An 18,711-nucleotide genomic window follows, 5' to 3' on the forward strand; every position below is an offset into this window, starting at 1 on the left:
CAAGCCTCAAGGCCCCTTCTGGTCTCTCAGCTTCTATCCCAGCAGAAGCGACAGCCTTGCTCTGGAAGACTCAAGGCTCATGTTTGCCTTGTCTAACCTGAATTCCCTCATTTCCAGGGCCATGCCCACTGGCACCCACAGCTGGCACCCTGGCCCTATCCCTTCCTGGCCATCCCCCCTCACATACCTCACTGTTTACATTTTACATCTCTCCAAGCTGAGCTGCCTCAGTTCCTTTCATGCCTCAGTTGTCTCTGCTTGCTCCCAGGGTCTCAGGCAACCAGAGGCATCCACTGGTCAGGGCTCAGTGACAGGGTTAGGGCCACCCCAAACTCCCAACTCCCCGTAACACCAGGCTGGCTCGGTCAGAAGTGCTTGGAGCCTTCAGTCAGGCACTGCTCCCTCACATCCCAGGGCTCCTGCCTGGGTGCACACCACTGGCAGCTGCCTCTGCAGGATTACACAGGATTTACTTCAACATTACGTGGCCCCTGCTGCAGTCATGGCTCCCTCCACCCCAATGGCAGAGGTTATGCATTTCACAGAACCATTAGGGAAATCTCCTCTAAGGTCCAGGCCTCTCACTGCATCTCTGCAGTGGCATTAGCTACACTTCATTAGTTTTTCAACTAGTTTTAAATCCATCTGGCCTGCTCCTGGCAACAGCAAAAGCTGCAAGACAACAGATGTTTTGCTGTCTCATATAAATTTTCAGACTAGAGATTTCACAAGTAATCCAGCATTATGTGCTCATTGTCTTAAGCATATCAAACCAGTTTATTTCTGGTGCCAGGAACTGTTCTCTCCTGCTAAAACTGAGCACAAGCACAGCTCTTAATTTAGGCACTTTGCCAAGACACCTGAGTGATGGCTTGCTACACCCTGAGGGAGAAAAATCCACAGTGCACAAAGCACCCTTGATGTGGAGCACACCCAGTGCAGCAGCTCAGGCTGTGTCTAGGGTAGGGGAATGGCTGTCACCCACCCTGTGCCTGCCACAGGGACACAGACTGTGAGGATGCAAAATCCTGGAGATGCCAATTTTTGGGGGATTGCAATTCCCAGAGCAGCACTACACCATTACCAAGGCAAGAAAGTGGGCACCTCCTCCAGGAACATCCTCAAAGGCTTATGCAGGATATATCTGGTGTAACAAAACTCATCTCCTCTCAAATGATTTAATTTTAAATACTTAATTATTTTACCACTGCCCTACCTATCCACCAAGTCTCTAGTAAACTGAAGATACAGCAGAAAACCAAGCCTGGAAAAGAATTTGTTCAAATCAAAACCAGCACCAGGATTAAGCAGCTACCACAGGTAATACCAACAAACTATGTCCAATGTTAGTATGATGTGACATGGCAAGACCTGCCCAACTGATGCATGTTGGCCCTGCCAACACTCCTAAAATTGCCCTGCCAAGTGCAGGCAGCAGAGAAAAGAGTGACAAGTCCCAGGAGTGGCAGCTGCTCCTAGAGAGCCCATTCCAAGAAAAGTTAAACCCTGAGCCAAGACTGTGTAGCAACTCTACCATGAGGCAGGGTTCAAGGAGCCCAGCTTTCCAAATACCTACAGAATTACCCACTTCAAGAGGTCCACAGCCTTTCTGTTACCAGCTTTCCATAAGCAAACTCCAAACTATTAAAGGCACTTTACCTGCTGAAGAACACAGCTGGGCAAGGAACTGAGTTAAGCACCTTTTCTCCTCATATCCCAACTCCCTCATCATGACTTTTCAATAAAAAATAGGCAAAAAAACACCCCGTACTTTAGAGGATATATACAAACGTGGATATAAATGCCTGCAAATTTTATTTCAATAAGAGCCCTTAATCATATCAGAAATTAAAGAGAACACAATGAAATAATACAAGAGGAGTTGCATTGGAGTGAGAATGCAAAGTTGAATACAGGAATTAGACTGCTGTAAGTTTGCATCCAAAAGCAGTGAAGAAGTTTACATTTTGCATAAGTTTTGCTAAATATATTTATACCTGAACACACTTACTCTTCCCCCATGATCTGGCAGCAGGGCAGAGGGGAAGGAGGAAGAGCAGAAAAAATTAAATCTTGAATTTAAACTATCTGAATTCAGCAACATGAAATTTAGTCTGCAACTCCACTGAGGTAATTGCTTATCTACATCACCATCTTACAGTCCTCCACTTTGTCCAACAAGGAGATTGCACAATACATACTTCATAGGGAAATATTTACAAAGAAAATTGAAAATATTGAAGCAATTTAACAATAGATCTTTCCTAAAAATCTGCTAATGCATATCTAGCAATTTTTGTTTGAGATCCTACACTCAGTGTAATTGAAATAGCATTTGAAACATTCCAACAGGAATCACATTGCACAGAAGAAGCAATTTGCTTCCCTAACATTTTTGCACACCCGCTCAGAGCCTGTGCCTTTAGTGCACAAGTCCACAGTGCCAAGCCTCTACATAGGTACCTAATAAATGCTATGGAACAAAGTTCTTTGGAATGAGGACAAGCATCTCAGTCTCTGGGCTGTAACGATGTAAGGCTTCTTGCAGCTTTATTTGCTTGGTTAGTGAAAGCCAGAGGAGTGCCATCCCTTTCCACACCTAGTCTGGAGTTGGTGTCTGGTTCTCTCAGGTGTCCACTGCAGTTTCAGACAAGCAGATTGGTGACAAATCAGTTACGAGTCAGTCCAGGCCCTTCTGGAAGGAGGGAGGCAAAGAAAGTCTTGAAAAAAACCCACACCGTGCTCACGAGTGAAGGGCTGGCCTGCTGCAGTTCTTGGGAAGCCTGTCCCTCAGGAGGTGCCTCAGACTCATTTGTTCTGCCTCCATTTTCCCCCTGCCAAAATAAAGGATATTTAGTAAAGAAGAATTTCAGAAACACACTAGAAAAATCTGGCATCAAACTGTGTTTTTGTTGCCAAAATGTCACTGCTTGAATATAAATTTTTTCAAGTAGCCCCAGACACAAAGTCAAAAGCCCAAGCTGTACATGGACACTACTGTTTAACTCACACTGGTGTCCAGAAACACTGTCTGGGACAGCCACCAAGCACTAGATCAAGTGAATTACATATTTACAGCTAATTGGCTTTCACTGACATCAGAACTGTCAGCCTGAATTGAAAGACTCAAACTGCTTATAGACACAAATCCTACAGAGGTGTACCCTGAACCCTGTCCTCAGTTACAGCCTGTAACACACCACTTCCCACTGCAACTTCCTAAAGGACAGAAGCAGCTAAAAGACAACCTTCCCCCTGATATATTCCAGTGAACTAAGGAATTTAGTACACCAGTGGAGGACTCAGGAAGTAATTATTCTCCCATACTGTCTGACAGAAGCTTCAAGAAAAGAATTTTTTCTATTACACAATTATTAAACCAAAAGCAAAACTTCCCAGGGTTTCATGGTATAAAAATATAGCAAGACAATACCTGAAAATTATTGTTCTGGTCCTGGTTTAGAGCAGCTTGAGGTGGAACATTGCCTGGGAAGGGTTGAACTGGTCTTCGTCTAAATGGGAACCGTCCAGCATGGTGCCTGGGGAAGGCAACAAATTCGTTAATTAATGTTTCAACATTACTCATCCTGTTACACAACAGCTGCACATTTGACTGCTCAGAGCTGCTGGCAACCATCAGCAGTAAGATGTAAGGGCTTCCAATAGAACAATTAACCTTCAACTCTCCATGTCTACATATATGCTGGAAAAACTGCTCCACTTATCACACCTAGACCTACAATTCAGGCACCTACATCACTTCTTCAACAGGTGATCAAAGAATTTTAGAGGACAGATTGTTTTTCTCAGATAAAACATCCAAAGCATAGCAGCTGAGGGTCCATTTTCATCTTTTTTTTATCCTAATTATATTCCCCCACACAGAGAGGTTCAAAGGCAGTTCAGGATACTCCACTCAGTTCAGCTTGGTCTGCTCTCCAGAGGGGCAACACAGCAGAAGAACTGCATGGATGCATGACTGAAACAGCAAGTGCAAGACCCTCTTCCCAGACTGCAACCACTAATTTCCTAAAATAAACTGTAATTTTCTACACTGAACCTAAATGCTTTTCTGCTCTATGCTGCTGAGCTGCTGGAACTTTACCACAAGGGCTACTTTGGTTTCAAGTAGTTTTCTGAAATAGAAAGATAGCCACACCAGAAACTGCAAAATCAGTGAGATTAGCCACATTCTTAATTTAATCCAGACAAAGGCTTAATTACAATTTTTCTAAATACTGAGTTGTACCAGAATATAGAGGAGTGGTTTGCCCTTTCCAGGTGCAAGAGTCCTCTGAAGCTCAACCACCAGGAAGCTGAGCTTGCTGAGCACAGAACTCAGTACTTCAGTGAAACCCTTCTGAACAGCAAGTATTAGCACCATACACTTACAGATACATCAGAACAGTGCCACCCATGACGAGGAGGAGTCTGCTGATACTGGAGTAGAAATAGACCATGTTGACAAAAACATATAACAGTGTTGCTGAGTAGAGCCAGTCCAACCAGTCTCGATTGCCACCCTCCTCATCTTCCTCCATGAGGGGCCCCCCTTGGGCATTCATCCTCAAGTTCTGGTCAGCCACTGCATTAACCTGAGCAGCAACATTCTGGTTTCCAGGCTGGTTTTGGGCAGGAAATGGGTCTGGGAGAGGAGCTGGAGGTGTCACTGGTGCCACTGGTATCTCCTGAGAATGCCGTGCACGGGATGGGTCAGCAGATGCAGCAGTAGAAGCCAAGCTGGAACCAGAGAACAAAGTACAGAATGAGGCTTTGTCAAATCCTCTCACCTCACACAGGCCCTGTGTGTGAAAGTCTGTCCCTCTTTAGCAATAGAGTCAGATCACATGCAAGTAGAAATCATTAAGTTTAGAGGCTATAGAAGCATTATAAACATGTTTTAGTTCTACCCATAACAATTGTATAGCAACTTCAACAAATCAAACCAGGCACCCTCCCCTTTATCAACAGTAATGTCAACACTTCACAAAAACAATTCAGAGCAATCTGCAGGTTCTCTAAAAGCCTTCTGTGAGTCTCAGCTTGACCTATCACTGATGTCCAGTCAAAGCTGCATGCACTTTGAGCAGTCAAAAAAAAAGAACAAAGGCTCATCAGCAGGATCAGATTTACTCCAGAGACACCTGCCCTGCCAAGGAAGAGTCAGACAGGCAATGGGCAAGATTCAGAACAACTGGCCTGAACAGCAGCAGAGCAGCACAGTTAGGGGTACACTGCTACAACATTCAGCACAAGTTACGATGAAAAAGTCTCCAAGCACCATCAAAAGAGGAAGAGTTGCTAGGAGCTCTCAAATTTCTTGTATGACAGTTTCTACTTCCTACTGGCAGCTTGGAATAGAACACTTACTATTGCATGTAATACTGTCTTGCATAAATCTGCTGGAACCAGGACATCTGAAGCATGCTGTAGGTTGTGTAAGCAGAGAAGCCAGGAGCCACACTCTGGAAGGGATGCTGGAAGGGATGCTGAGTTGTTTCCACCCTTGGTCAAAATTCAAACACATTCATTAGGAAACACTGGACTCGCAGCAAAAGCAATTTATTACAGAACAATGTAAATAAGCTTCTGCAATTTTGTGCACCCAAATACAAAATTAATTCTTCTTTCTAGACACCTCTTTACCCACATGGACAAAGCAAAGACTTTTCTTCCTAATTAACAGAGCAGTGAATTTTCCTTTAGATGCCACATCCTTGAAATTGTTCAAGGCCAGGTTGGCCAGAACAACCTGAACTAGTGGAAGGTGCCCCTCATGGCAGAGGGCTGGACTAGGTGGCCTTTAAAGGTCCCTTCCAATCCAAATTATTGTATGTTCACTAAAGCTTTTATATAAAGCCTCATCATATGTGGCCCATATTCTGTGGGCTTATGACAGTATATATGGCATAAGGAGCTGGCATCCAACACAAACATACCATCTTAAAAATCTCAAAGATGTACATAAAATTGTATTTACCCATTACTGGCTTCTGCTGAAGAGTGGACACCTGAAGAGCTCCTCAACCTTCCACCATTTGAGGAAGACACATTGGATTCCTGCCTGGCTTCTGATGGTAACGTGGGCTGATCAGCTTTAACCTACAGACAGCAGGGCAGCCAGTGAGGTTTACTCAGGACAGCACACACACTTTATGCAAAAAGTCTGCACCCCACAAAGTAAAGCCTTGTTTTAACACCTATTCCTGCACAGCACCTCTCAGTGCCACACCACAAGCACCTCCATCAGTATTTTAAACCTCCTGGAACCAAATGACTGGGAGGAAAAACTGATCTGATGCTACTCTTCCCTTTCACAGTAGCCACACTGAATTTGTAACTGCTTATGCACACATTCAGTGTCCATATGACTATAAAAATATAAAATACAAAACACACTTTGGTTTTTTCCAGTGGCAAATTTGTACTTGCACAAACTGCTGTACATAGTTCAATAGCTGTTCTGTGGTGATATATGTGACACCCAGCCAAAGCTGGCTCACATCTAGCAACCAGCAGGCATGGGTAGGGTTAGCTCACAGTGCCTTTAATGGGCAACAGGAACACACCTCTGAAACATTTGCCCAGCCCCTTTCAAGAAAAAATGGATTTTGGCCATTTGTACTTGAGACCAGTCCACACTGAGCTCAAGCACCAAGGCTGAGCCTGTAAAGAGGAAGCCAAAGATGAGTCACTAATGGGAGCAGTTAAAGTGTCTGCAGTTCCCAGCCTTCTTCCCTCCCCACATAGATCAGAACCACTTCCCTCCACAAGCTCAGTCTGTCCAAGCACACCTGGGACAAGGCAAGTCATAATCTATTCAGTAAAACTGAATCTGTCAGAAAGCATTTCTCCCCTGAGCAGCACATCACAACTAGATCTTTCTCAACAGATACCATGAGAATCTTTACTGATGAACTGTAGAGGCAACTTTTTTACTCAGCTTAATCCAAATACATTCTCACACTCCCAAACAAATTATCACAAACTAATATGCTGCTGTTGCACTAAAAGGGAAAACCAGCAGTAAAAGGGAACTTTTAAATGGTCATCCAACACTTCCTGTTTTCAGCTACAAGCCCAAGATTCAGAGTTAAGTTTAATTACCTCCGATTTGGTTCCTTGCATATTTGCAGGAGTCTTGAGGTTGTATACCAAATGAAGAGCATGCACCTCCCCATGCTGAAATTTAAGGGAAGATCTGTTAAAAAAAAAATCCATTCTCTGGATATATTTCAGCACATCATAAAAGAGACATTTTTATACCTTTGGCAACAATTCTCCTAGACATTGGTGATCAAGCAGCAGCTTCCCAGAATAAATCAGCTTTTGATCCTCTTCAAGCTTTGAAGAAAGAAAACAAGGAATAGGATTACTTGCTCTGCCAAGCATTAACCAACACAGCTCACAGCTAATGGAGCTTGCAGTATCCCACATATTAAAGTGCACATCTAAATTCAGCCGAAGTTAGGACAACAACTGAATGCCCAAGCGGGATAATATCAAGGTGCAAACCTGTATAAGAATCCCAAGTCCCTCGGGCAGAGAATTTAGTTAGGTGCTGTATCTTTTACAGAACCAACAAAACCATTTGTATTTCTTAAAAACAGAAGTTTGGAGTTCCATCTAATCCAATCAGCACCAGAGGTGGTGTCAAGTAAATCTGTTACACCCCATCCAACGGGACACAGCAGCTCTTCACTGGGAGCTGTCCCACAGCAGCTGGAGAAGCACGTGGAGCCTGCTTCTGGCTAATCACCACACTCCCGGGGAAAACATGGCAAAGGCATGGGAATCACGCAGTCTTCCAAGCAACTAGTGACAGCACAAGGGGAAACAGCCTTAAGTTTGGAGGACAGTCTCCAGTTGGATGTTACGAAAAATTTCTTCACTGAGGAATGGCTAAGCATTGAAATGGGCTACCCTGGGAAATGGAGCCACCATCCCTGGAAGTCTTGAAAAAACGAGTATAAGCACAGCATGTCACAGTGTGGCTTAGCAGGCATAGTGGCATTGGCTCGAAGGTTGAACTTGGAGGCCTTTCCCAAGTTTATTGGCGCTGTGAAGGCCACAGAGCCTCCCGTGGGAGCGGCGGGACACGGAGCGCGGCCGGCACAGCAGCTCACGCGTCAGCCCGCGTGTGCCGGGGGGAAGGCACACTTCTGCATTCCAGCCCCACGCAGCGCCGTGCCTCCCGGTCACACCGGGACCGTGCCCGCAAAGCCCCGCCGGGGCCCCGGCCGCCCACTGGGCGCGGTGCCCGGGAGCGGCTCCGCGGTGCCAGCGGCTCTGCCGTGCCCGCACACCTGCGGGACGCGCCGGCCGGGCGGGTAATGATTAACCACAGCCAGGCCACGAACAGCCCCAAAATAGCCCCAGCGCGCCTCAAGCGCGGCTGACGCAACCGGGACAGCCCGGGGAGCAGGTCCCGGCCCCAGGACACCAAGGAGGCAGGTCCCGGCCCCAGGACAGCCCGGGGAGCAGGTCCCGGCCCCAGGACACCAAGGAGGCAGGTTCCGGTCCCGCAGCCCCACGGCAGCCCCACGCAGTTGCCGCCCTGCCCCGCGGGGAGCCAGGCAGCCCCCACCACCCACCCAGGCTGCGCGCAGGGAGCCCCCGGCAGGGCTGCGGGAAGAGCGGACTGCGCACTCACCGGCGCGTCGGACAGGAGGCGGCGCAGCTCGGTCTTGAGGCGGCGCACGGTCCAGGCGGGCTGGGCACTGAGGCGGAGGTCGCGGTGTCGCTGCGCGGGGCTCCGCACCAGCAGCGCCAGCGGCTCCTCCATGGCGGGCGCGGGGCGGGCGGTAATTGCAAAACCCTGCCCGCTCAGAGCTTTATAGGGGCCCGCCCCGCCGCAGGGCCGCGGTGGCTGCGGCTGATTGGCGGCGATGAGGGAAGGGGCGGGGCTGCCACGTGGGCCAATGGGAGGGAGCCTCGCGTGCAGCCCCGTGAGGAAACGGAGGCGCTGATTGGGTGTCCCGGTGAGGGGCGGGGCTATGCTGTCACCACGGGGACCGTGACCCGCCCCGCCCGTCCCTGAGGGGCCATGGCCGGGCCGGTGCTGCTGCGCTCCGTCTTTCCCTCCTCACCTCCCTCCACCGCATCACTCCGGCACCAGCGCCGCTCTCAACGACCTCTTGCTTCGCCTTCCCTCTCCCCTCGCCCTCTGGAGCAGCAGCACAGCTCTGTGGAGCCCTGCACGTGCTGCATGCACAGCCCGATCCAAGTGAAACATCCCCTTTTTCCCTATGGTTATTTTCCCCGATCCGTGTAAGCTACCTCTGCCGGTTTGCTGCGGGCTTTGTGGGTACAGGACTTTGTGGGTGGAACCAAAAGAAGTGTGCAGAGATGCTGGGGAAAGTTAATAATTCATGATATTTTTACTAAAAAAAAAAAAAAAAAAAGAAAACCGTAAAAATGTGGACCAGCAGCTCCTGGATGCTCCTCCTCTTGCCCATGTTCCCGTGAGATGCGATCCAGCAGGTAAAAAGCCCGTGGTAATGATCCTGGTGCGCCAGGAGGGGGTTTTCGCGTCCTTCCAAACGAAGCTGAGGGAAGGTGAGACGTCGGGTTTATCTCGGCACCAGGTGTTTGCTCTGCGTGTTTCAGGAGCTGCTCAGTATTCCTTGGCAGCCAGACCTGTTGCCCAAAGGCACGGATGAGTGTGCAGCCAAGACTGGATTTTGCAGCTGGGAAAGCCGCTCTGCCATCGCCCCGCGCTGCCCGGGGCAGAGCCGAGCCCGGGGCAGCGCTGCCGTGGGACCGACACAACAAAATCGCCCAGAAATGAGCTGAGCCTGGCTGAGCCTGGGTACGGCCTCGTGAGGGTGGAGAATTCCATCGGAGCCCATTCCTGTCCTGCATCCACATCCCACAGCGAGCACTGGGGCTGCACTCCTGCTGCTCTGGGATGGCTCAATGCCCAGGTGAGCTTTGCCTCCCTGACTTCTGCTCTGTTTCCACCAACCCAAGGAGACACTGCCAGAGCTGTTTGCTGCTCTTGCTCCATCGGCACAGATCGTGATCCCCATCCCTCAGCTCCTGCTGATAGTGGGGAAAGACAGACAGCGTCCAGGGCCACCCGTGCCATTGCCAAAGTCAAGGTGACTTTGCTGCTCACTTGGCTGCAGCCTTGTTCAGAGCACCAAGCGAGTTCCCGTGGGTGGCAGGGGCAGGGTAAGTCTGTGCAGGTGTTGGAGTGAAACCAGCATCTTGGACTGTGTGTGTTTTATCTGGGACTCCCTGTGCTGTTGCTGGCCCCTGGACCAGCTGCACAGCTGTAGCCACAGTGCTGATCCTGCCTCGAGCTCAGGCTCCCATGCTTCTCCTTCATCACAGACAAGAGGGGCAGAACTCAACTGAGCTGCTTTCTGCTCATTCCTTGAGCCATTTCTGGGAAAAACGCCTGTTCACTGCACAAACTTACCTGAGTCCAGGACTGCCCTGGCCTGGAGCAGGAGCTGGAGGAACAACCTCCTGAGGCACCTGAGTGCTAAAACTCAGCAGCCCCTTCCATGTCTGGGGGTGCTGGACCCCCCAGAGAGCCAGGTCCTCACTGCCCTCACCCACAGCAGCCAAGAACTGGTGGATCTGGAGTCAGTGGACACATCTGGACATCAGGTAGCACATGCTCCATTTCCAGAGGCTGATTCAGAGCTCCTGAGACTGAGGCAGAACAAACACTTGCCCTGATACTATCTGCTTAGCTTAGCTCACTCTGTGGCAGCAGATAAGGGGCCACAGCACAAAGCAGAAGGCGTGACCAGCACATCACCCACTGTCCTGCTCAGCAATTAACTCCAATTTACCAAAATTGGAGATGAAGGGCTGCAAGCTGCTTTTGTCGCCTGCGTAAATATTAACCACGGTGTAAATCAGGATTATCTCTTTGAACTCAACACAGTTACTCTGTTTAAAAAAAACCAAACAAAACTGGGGGGGTGCTGAGCGAGGTGTTGCTGATGAGTTTACAGCTCTGTTTGTGGTCAGGCTGGTTTTCATGGCATGGCAATCTCTTGGCACAGCAGGATCAGCCAGAGGAGAATTTGCCAGCACATGAGGAGATGCCCCACGGTCTTGCAGCCTGGCATGCTCCTTTGCTCACCCAGGCATAGTGACACAAGGGACGAACCTGCCAGGAGCCACAGAGCAACCAGCAAGGCCTGGTGCTGTAGGAATGCCAGGGTGTGATGCAATTTTGTCCTGACCAAAAGTTGCTCGCTGGGCCAGGATAGGGCAAGGATCAAAGGGCAGCAGAATCCAGACAAGCCAAGCTGATTCTCTGGGCTTGGTTAGATATGTTTATTCTGTCAGAAGCACTGTGCTCGTTGGGTGTTTGGCTTTAAAAACTGCTTCATGGTGCTGCTGTCATGGCCCCTTTGGCTCAAAAATTCCTCAGAGTCTGTGAACAAGAGTCTGGTTTTGTTCGGGCGCTGGGGCTGGTGACCCTGGTGCTGGAAGGAGGGAACTCACAGTGTGCTCTGGCATCGCTGGCAGAGCTGCACTGCAGCAGGGTCTGCAGGGAAGGGGTTCTCTGGCTGTCCCTGAGAGTTTCTGTGCTGAAGCAGAGCCAGTTCTGCCAGAGACACATCCCACAGGCATCACTGAGATGTGCTCTGGGTGCACGTCCTGGTGCTGGGATGGGCACGGCGAGGCTTTGCCACACTCCTGGTGAACTTGGTCACTTTCTCTCTACTCGCTCAGCTGTTCCACTGCTCAGTAAAGCAAATCATCCCCAAAACAATGAACCTTCCCCGGCCCACACTGCTCTGGGGCTGCATGAAACTTCCCTGCCAGACAAGGGAGAAAAGGCAGAACGAACCAGGAGGTGGGGAATGGGGGACACAGCTGGAAACATCCCCTGCTACCAGGGTTGCCTTTGCCAAAGGCCACCAAACCGGTGGCATGGGAAGCCCCCCCAAGCACGGGGAAACGCTGGGATGTTCCCGGGCAGGGCCGAGCCTTTCACCGGTGACGCTCGCAGGGATTCCGTGCGGATGCTCGGTGTCCCCAGAGAGGAGCTGCTGTTGGGTTTAATGTGTCGCTAATGAGGTTCCTGACAGCGATGGGATGCCCGAGGTTACCGGCGCGGTGCCCGGTGCCATCCCGGCGCGGCGGAGCTGGGGTAGACGGGGCCGACGTGGAGGGGACTGGGATGGAGCCGGGCTTGGGGACGGAGATGGGGACGGAGATGGGGACAGGGACGAGGATGGGGGTCCTGCCGCCCTCCCGTCCCACCCCCGTTTCCACGGCGACGTTGTCAGCAGCCGGGCGGCCACGCCCCGCGCCCCGCCGGGGCCAATGGCGCGGCGGGCCCGGCCTGCCCGCCGGTGACGTCATGGCCGGTGAAAATCCCCCGTGGCCGCGGGAGCGGCGGTGGCGGCGCGGCCCCGCGGCCCGGCCCGGCCCGCACCATGGCCAAGCACCACCGCACGCCGGCGCGCTCCGCCGAGCCCGTCATCGAGGTCAAGAGCAAGGTAAGCGCCCGCCGGGGACGGGGCCGGTGATGCCGATGCCCGTGCCGGTTCCGCCGGGTCACGACCGAGCGCGTCGCCCCCGCGCCGGGCAGCACACGTGGGGTGGCACCGCGCAGCAGGGAGCGGCGGGGGAGCCGGGCCGTGCGGGCTCTCCGCTCCCTGCGCTGCGGCGGCGCTGCCCGGAGCCTCCCCGAGCGCAGCCCGGCCCGGCGGCCGCGGCGTCCCGCCACCGTGGGCTCTGCCGGGCCGCGGGCTCGCTCGGCGCGGCCGTGGGAACGCCGCGGCGGAGCGCTCGGCAGATGCGCAGGGCGCCGGTGCGCCGTTCCGGCAGCCCCGGCGTGCGGGCTGGCCCCGCCGGTGCGGGTGTGCGGGGTGTGCGGTCACCCCGGGGACGCACCTCGCCCAGATGTGCGTGCTCGCCAAGGCATGCTCATCCCCGGCTATGCCATCAGCCAGATGTGCGCCCCCAGCAAGGGACGAGCCCCTGTCGCGCATCCAGATGTGCACACCTGCATGACTGTGCGCTCGCCCAGCTGTGGTCTCCCGCAGACGTGTCTGCTCATCCAGATATGTGCTCACCTGGCACACCCTTGCCCAGATGTGTGCGGTCACCCAGATATGCACCATTGTCCACCTGTGCCCATCCACCCACCCCCGTGCTCATCCAGATGCGTGCACTCCCTTTCTGCACCCTTATCCAGCTGTGCCACTGCCTGCTCGGGACCCCCGGCGGGGTGCAGAGTGTCCTCCTTCCCGGGACGCGGTGGCCACCGCCTGCCCCCACAGCTGGGGTGTGACCCCCGCGGGCAGCGCGATCCTCGCAGCGCTCCTCAGCCTGTTCTTAATTGGCTTCCCGTTCGTCGTGACGGAAGGAGGCATTAATTAGCGCTGTTGCTCACCAGGTGCTACGGCAGCGCCCGTGTCGCAGGGAAGGGCCTCCCGGCAGCGCGGAGTCTGCCACGGCTGGTGGTACGGCCAGAGGGTCCTTCCTCTGCCGCGGGGGCATCTTTCTGCCCCATCTCTTCAGTGTTTGGGCAGAAAAAAGGCTTACCTCCTTTTACTTTGTTTTTGGGATGGGCTCCTCCTGACTGGCTCTGCCTGCCCTGGGGCAGCTCTGTGTGGTGCCCTGCCTGCCTCAGTCCTGCCGACCGGGGCCAGCCCTGCCCGGAGTCACCCTCTTCCTCCTCTTCCTCCTCTTCCTCCTCTTCCTCGTCCTCCTCTGCAGTTTGACGCTGAATTTCGCCGCTTTGCCATGAAGCGCTCCGGCGCCGGCAGCTTCCAGGACTTCTACCAGCTTCTGCAGACGGTGCACCAGATCCCGCGGGTGGACGTGCTCCTGGGCTACACAGACATCCACGGAGACCTCCTGCCCATCAACAACGATGACAACTACCACAAAGCTCTGTCCTCTGCCAACCCCCTCCTCAGGGTCATCATCCAGAAGAAGGGTAAGCGGGGCACTGGATGTGTCCTACCAAGAGAGATGAGCCACAACCCTCAGTACTGCTGGTTCCACCTTTGGACTGTGCCAGCGGGCAGGCTGGTCACATGCCCTCCATACCAGGGGCATGGCTGGTCACATACCCTCCAGCCACATCCAGTGGATGGATGTGGAGATGGTGGCACTTGGAGGCTGCCAGAACCCTGCCAGGGCTGTGGCAACCACGCAGGCTCTCCCTGGCAGCTGAGGGCATCTGCCTCAGCCCATCCCCATGTGACCTGGCGAGCAAAGGCAGATCCTTGCAATTCACCCCTTTGAAGTTGTGTTTTCCAGCCAAGCTTGTGTGGGCTCCCAGATAACACCCGTGTTACTCCCGTGAGCGCTGCGCCAGCAGCCCCATCCAGCTTCCTGCCCTGAGGAGGCAACAGCCATCATTTTGGCAAAGCTCTCGGGGTGCCAGGTGCTGCTGGATTTTTGGTGTTGGGAAGAGGCTTGGTGCCTCCCTGGCAGACAAAGTGCTTGCCCTTACCTTAGTGGCATATTCCCAGGGAAGCATTTCCTTGCACAGGTACACCTGATAATATCCTCATAGCAGGGTCCTGCTGAGGATGAAAACCTCCAAGTGACAAACACTCCGAGTATTTCTCCTGTTTGCAGGGAAAACAAGCCCATCCCCTTCCACTCAGTTTAGTAGCACTGAGGTTTTCTCTTTCATAGCCCCATCAGTCAGCAGTTCACAGGGCCAGAGCCTGACCCAGAGCCACAGGGTCAGCACAGCATCCAGAGTGAGTCTGGGTTTCCAGCTCTTGTTAGTGGTTTGAAGTCTCTGGGCGAGAGGTGATGCTGGTGGCCAGCCCTGGCTGCTGTGTCAGTGTTCCTGGGCTTTTACATCAGGGTGGTGTGGGATGCTCTGGATGTGTTTCCCCTGTGGCCACATGGTGTGGGGGCTGGCAGCAGTGATCCAGGCTGCTGGAGCTGGTGATGCGCTCAGGGGCTGTTGCTGCCAGCACCAAACCATCCCCTGTTCCTGGCCCAGTGCTTGGACCCAGGCTGTGACATGGAGAGCCAGTGCAGGGGTGGGTGTGAAAGGCTGCAGTAGGACCATCACTCCTGCTCCTAAGAGCCACCCCGTGGGGTGCTGGAAAAGCCTGTGGGGGCCCATAGCTGACAGCACAGTGTGGAGAAGGAGCAGGCAGAGCCTGGCTCCATGGGCAGCATGATAAGGAAGGCGAACAAGCAGCACCAGGGAGCCCCAGCACCCAGCTGTGCCCGCAGGAGAGGGGCCGTGGGGCTGGCAGCACCACAGGGAGGTGAGCAGAGAGGCCAGGAGCAAGTCCTGGGTAAATCACAGCTAATTTAAAATGGATCCAGGTCATCCCGAGGCTGGGCTGTCGTTGAACCGGTCTGGGTCGCTGAGGAATGTGGCTGCAGAGCCTCTCACACCACCGGGTGCAGGGAGCTGTGCACACACACAGGTGTGCTCCTGTCAGTGGGCTCCACAGCAGCCAGTCCTGCCACAGTGGGGCAAAAAGCAAAGGCTGCAGCTGGGCTCCCCTCTGTGCCATCACCCCCTTGGGTGAAGCCATCCCTGCAGGGCAGCCTGGCTGGGACAACGGTGCTGAGCCTCCTTGGCTGTGTCAAGGCTCATGGGAAGGGCAGGGAAAAGTGTGGGACATTGCCAGGGCCACCATGGGGCTCATCCCTGGCGTGCTGGACCTGCCTGGCCCAGCCACTCTGCGCCCCTTGGAGAGGAGCTGTGTGCTGAAATAGCTGTGGGAAAGCCTCCGCCACCCTTCCCCGAGCTAAAAATATGCCAAGGCTGTGTGTGCAGGGAGATATTTATAAACCAGGAGCCCTGGCAGGCTGGCTTGGCTAGGGAGAAATCCCATGTCCCCTGGGCTTGGGGACATCCCTAGCAGCCCTGCAGCTGGAGCAGGGTCCAGATGCTGGTGGGGGTCACTGTGTGGAATGTGCTGACCATGGAACATCCAGATCTGGGCTCCCCCATGGAAAGAGCTGGGGAGAAACCAGAGAGGAACCAGGGGCTACTCCCCAGCACCTGGTGGATGAGGAGGCCAAGAGTGATGGGTTGGAGTTGGGCCCCACAGAGCAGCCCCAGGCCATGGTCCAGAAGGAGGGAGTCAAACCCTGGATGAAGGTGCCTGATGGTGCAATAAGAGACATGGGCACAAATCACAGTCTGGGATATTCAGGAGCACTGAGGATGCTGCAGCCCTGGGATGAATTGCCAGGTGGGGAGTCTCTGTCCTTGGAAATGCCAGACTTCTGCAGGACATAGTGGTGGCTATCACCAACCCGTGCCAGGGATAGCCCTGCTCTGGTGGGGCAGAGGACTCTGGTGCTGTCTCCCGGGGTTGGACTCGCCCTAAGAGAGTTTGCTGCCACCACAACACACTTATGTGGGGGGGGGTCCTCGCTCCCCAAACCCAAACTGGGGCATGGCTGCAGCTCCCAGGCCATCAGGGCTGGCAGCTCTAGTGTTAAACTGCAGAGTTTGGCTTAAAGTGTGATTAAGGCTGAATCACTGCCTCGATCCCACTAATCCTGGCCTGTGTGCCTGTGTACGCTGGGTAATCCCAGGAGATGGGCCCCAGCGGAGGAGACAGGCTGCAGGGAAAGCCAGGCTGATGATGTGGGGAGGAAAAGCCGGTGAGACCTGTGAGCGGGGCCCTCCTGCTGCCTGCTGCCCCAGCACCTGGGGCCAAGGGCACGGGCTCACGTCCCCGGCAGCCGCAGCGCCTGACGCGTGTCCTCCCTCGCTCCCTACAGCAGAGTCTGATGCCAGCGTCTTCGCCTCCAACTCCTTGCAGCGGAAGAAGAAAGGGCTGCTGCGCCCAGCGCACTACCGGGCCAAGCCTCACCTCCTCATCGGGATGCCCCAGGACTTCCGCCAGATCTCCTCCATCATCGACGTGGACATCCTGCCCGAGACGCACCGGCGCGTGCGGCTCCACAAGCACGGCTCCGACAAACCGCTGGGCTTCTACATCCGCGACGGCGTCAGCGTGCGCGTGGCCCCGCAGGGCGTCGAGAAGGTGCCCGGCATCTTCATCTCCCGCCTGGTGAAGGGCGGCTTGGCCGAGAGCACGGGGCTGCTGGCGGTGAGCGACGAGATCCTGGAGGTGAACGGCATCGACGTGGCCGGCAAGTCCCTGGACCAAGTGACAGACATGATGGTGGCCAACAGCCACAACCTCATCATCACCGTCAAGCCGGCCAACCAGCGCAACAACGTCATCCGCAGCAGCAAGGCCTCGGGCAGCTCCGGCGTGTCCACGGACAGCACCCCCAGCCAGCAGACCCCCAGCCCGGCCTCGCAGTACCTGAGCAACTACAGCACGGCCGAGAGCGACGAGGAGGGCGACCTGGTCATCGAGAGCGACAGCGCGTCCCACTACATCCCCGGGGGCTGCCCCAACGGGGGCCCCGCCGACGGACCCCTCCGGCGGAGCCTGTCCCCGCACAGCTCGCGGGGCTCCCTGCAGTCCCTCGGCAGCCACGACGGCAGCCCTGGCAGGGGCAGCGGACGGGAGGATGGCACCCTCCTCACCCTATAGCTGCAGGGACCTGTGCCACTTGGTGGCCGGCCGGGTTTCAGCTGATCTGGGCTGGATGTGGACACCAGGGTGATGATGTGGCCAGCGGGCAGGGGTGGAGAGGGGCTGCCCTCTGCCCTCTCCCACCCCCTGTGACCCCAGGAGTCCCACTGTGGGATCCACTCAAGCTGGGCACTGCCCCTCTGAGCACCCTTGCCTCCTCTTCCAAGCAAGTGGGGGTTTTTAATTGTTTTATTGAAATATGCATCATTAATATATTGCAATGGACAGTAAAACTTTTTCTAGAAAGCAGCACGCTTGTCCCTGGTTCATGTCACTGCAGGGAGGAGGGGGACAGCGGGTGGGTACCCCAGCCCTGTGCACAGAAGGCAGTGCCTGGGGGCTGTGGCCTTGACCTTAGCACACCTTGTGACTTTGCTGCTGTGCTGGGTGACTCCACTGAGATGCATTGTGCCTGTTCCAGGACACATGTCCAGGCTGTTTTGGGCAGCTGCATGGCCTGATGCAGTCAGCCTTCCTTGGTCCCCCTATTCCCACCTTGTCCCCGTTGCAGGGCCCTCAGTAATGCAGGGGACATCTGGTCTGGCAGCAGCACCTTGGCTGTCACCCAGCCCTGTAAACGCTGCTGGGGATGGTGCAGCCCCATCCTCCTTCTTCAGCCAGCCCCAAGCTCAGGGCATGGGGGTCCACACCTGTCCCTGCTGCTCTGGGGCTCCCAGCACCCTCAGTCCCTCTCCCAAAAGCGCTAAGCTGATGGTGGCACTCACTGCTGCCAAGGGCTTCTGGTGGGACTGGCAAGGAGGAAGACCTGCAGCTCTCAGGGTGTGAAAAGCCAGCACCAACTCTCCGTTCAGAGCCTCAGGCCAGGGCAGGCTGGGAGTGCAGCAAGGGCTGAGGACACTCATGGCACACAGCCAGGGCCCAGACAGAGCAGAGAGCAGATCTGGCAGCAGGGCTGGTTAGCCCAGGCTAGCTGTGGGCAGGGAGGTGCCCAGGGCTGTGCCCATGGCCCCCAGTCGCTCTGATCCAGCCGGCTCAGTCTGGCTGTGGGGTTTGCCCTGAGGTGGCCCCAGGGGCACACGGGGTGATTTTCCAGTTGGCATCTCACCTCCTCCAGCCCTCGAGTGCCAAAATATTCCCCACCCCTTGGCAGCGGTGTCAGCCCTGACATCCCAGGGCACTGCAGTGTGCCAGGTGGCACAGGCAAGGCTAGAAT

The 18,711-nt window shown here is 54.6% G+C and overlaps 2 protein-coding genes across 3 annotated transcripts; one reads left to right on the top strand and one right to left on the bottom strand.

The window, feature by feature from the left end:
• Positions 1-1,798: 1,798 nt before the first annotated feature.
• HERPUD1 (homocysteine inducible ER protein with ubiquitin like domain 1) lies at positions 1,799-8,832 on the bottom strand. The gene is made up of 8 exons (XM_002195628.7): positions 8,654-8,832; positions 7,267-7,344; positions 7,108-7,182; positions 5,981-6,102; positions 5,371-5,505; positions 4,393-4,740; positions 3,434-3,539; positions 1,799-2,834 (listed from the first exon to the last, which is right to left on the bottom strand). The coding sequence occupies exons 1-8, from the start codon at positions 8,783-8,785 to the stop codon at positions 2,670-2,672; spliced, it is 1,161 nt and encodes a 386-aa protein (XP_002195664.6). The 5' UTR covers positions 8,786-8,832; the 3' UTR covers positions 1,799-2,669.
• Positions 8,833-12,308: 3,476 nt separating this feature from the next.
• PARD6A (partitioning defective 6 homolog alpha) lies at positions 12,309-17,786 on the top strand. Of its 2 annotated transcripts, none has more exons than XM_030282125.4 (3): positions 12,309-12,476; positions 13,702-13,924; positions 16,711-17,786. In XM_030282125.4, exons 1-3 carry the CDS (start codon positions 12,414-12,416, stop codon positions 17,493-17,495), a joined length of 1,071 nt encoding a protein of 356 aa, XP_030137985.1. In that variant the 5' UTR covers positions 12,309-12,413; the 3' UTR covers positions 17,496-17,786. The 2 variants fall into 2 exon arrangements, with proteins under 2 accessions (XP_030137985.1, XP_030137984.1); XM_030282124.4 differs by having other exon boundaries at positions 12,311-12,476; positions 16,708-17,786.
• The last annotated feature ends 925 nt before the right edge of the window (positions 17,787-18,711 follow it).

The sequence above is a fragment of the Taeniopygia guttata genome, chromosome 11, assembly GCF_048771995.1.
Source record: "Taeniopygia guttata chromosome 11, bTaeGut7.mat, whole genome shotgun sequence".
Taxonomy (NCBI): Eukaryota; Metazoa; Chordata; class Aves; order Passeriformes; family Estrildidae; genus Taeniopygia; species Taeniopygia guttata.

Excerpts from the sequence above, each read along its gene's own strand:
- HERPUD1 (XM_002195628.7), bottom strand. The coding sequence starts at position 8,785 with ATGGAGGAGCCGCTGGCGCTGCTGGTGCGGAGCCCCGCGCAGCGACAC. Across the intron at positions 6,103-7,107 it reads TGCAAGGAACCAAATCGGAG|GTTAAAGCTGATCAGCCCAC; the intron begins GTAATTAAACTT and ends TGCTGTCTGTAG. Across the intron at positions 2,835-3,433 it reads ACCAGAACAATAATTTTCAG|GGGGAAAATGGAGGCAGAAC; the intron begins GTATTGTCTTGC and ends TTATTTTGGCAG.
- PARD6A (XM_030282124.4), top strand. The coding sequence starts at position 12,414 with ATGGCCAAGCACCACCGCACGCCGGCGCGCTCCGCCGAGCCCGTCATC. Across the intron at positions 12,477-13,701 it reads TCATCGAGGTCAAGAGCAAG|TTTGACGCTGAATTTCGCCG; the intron begins GTAAGCGCCCGC and ends CCTCCTCTGCAG. Across the intron at positions 13,925-16,707 it reads GGTCATCATCCAGAAGAAGG|CAGAGTCTGATGCCAGCGTC; the intron begins GTAAGCGGGGCA and ends CGCTCCCTACAG.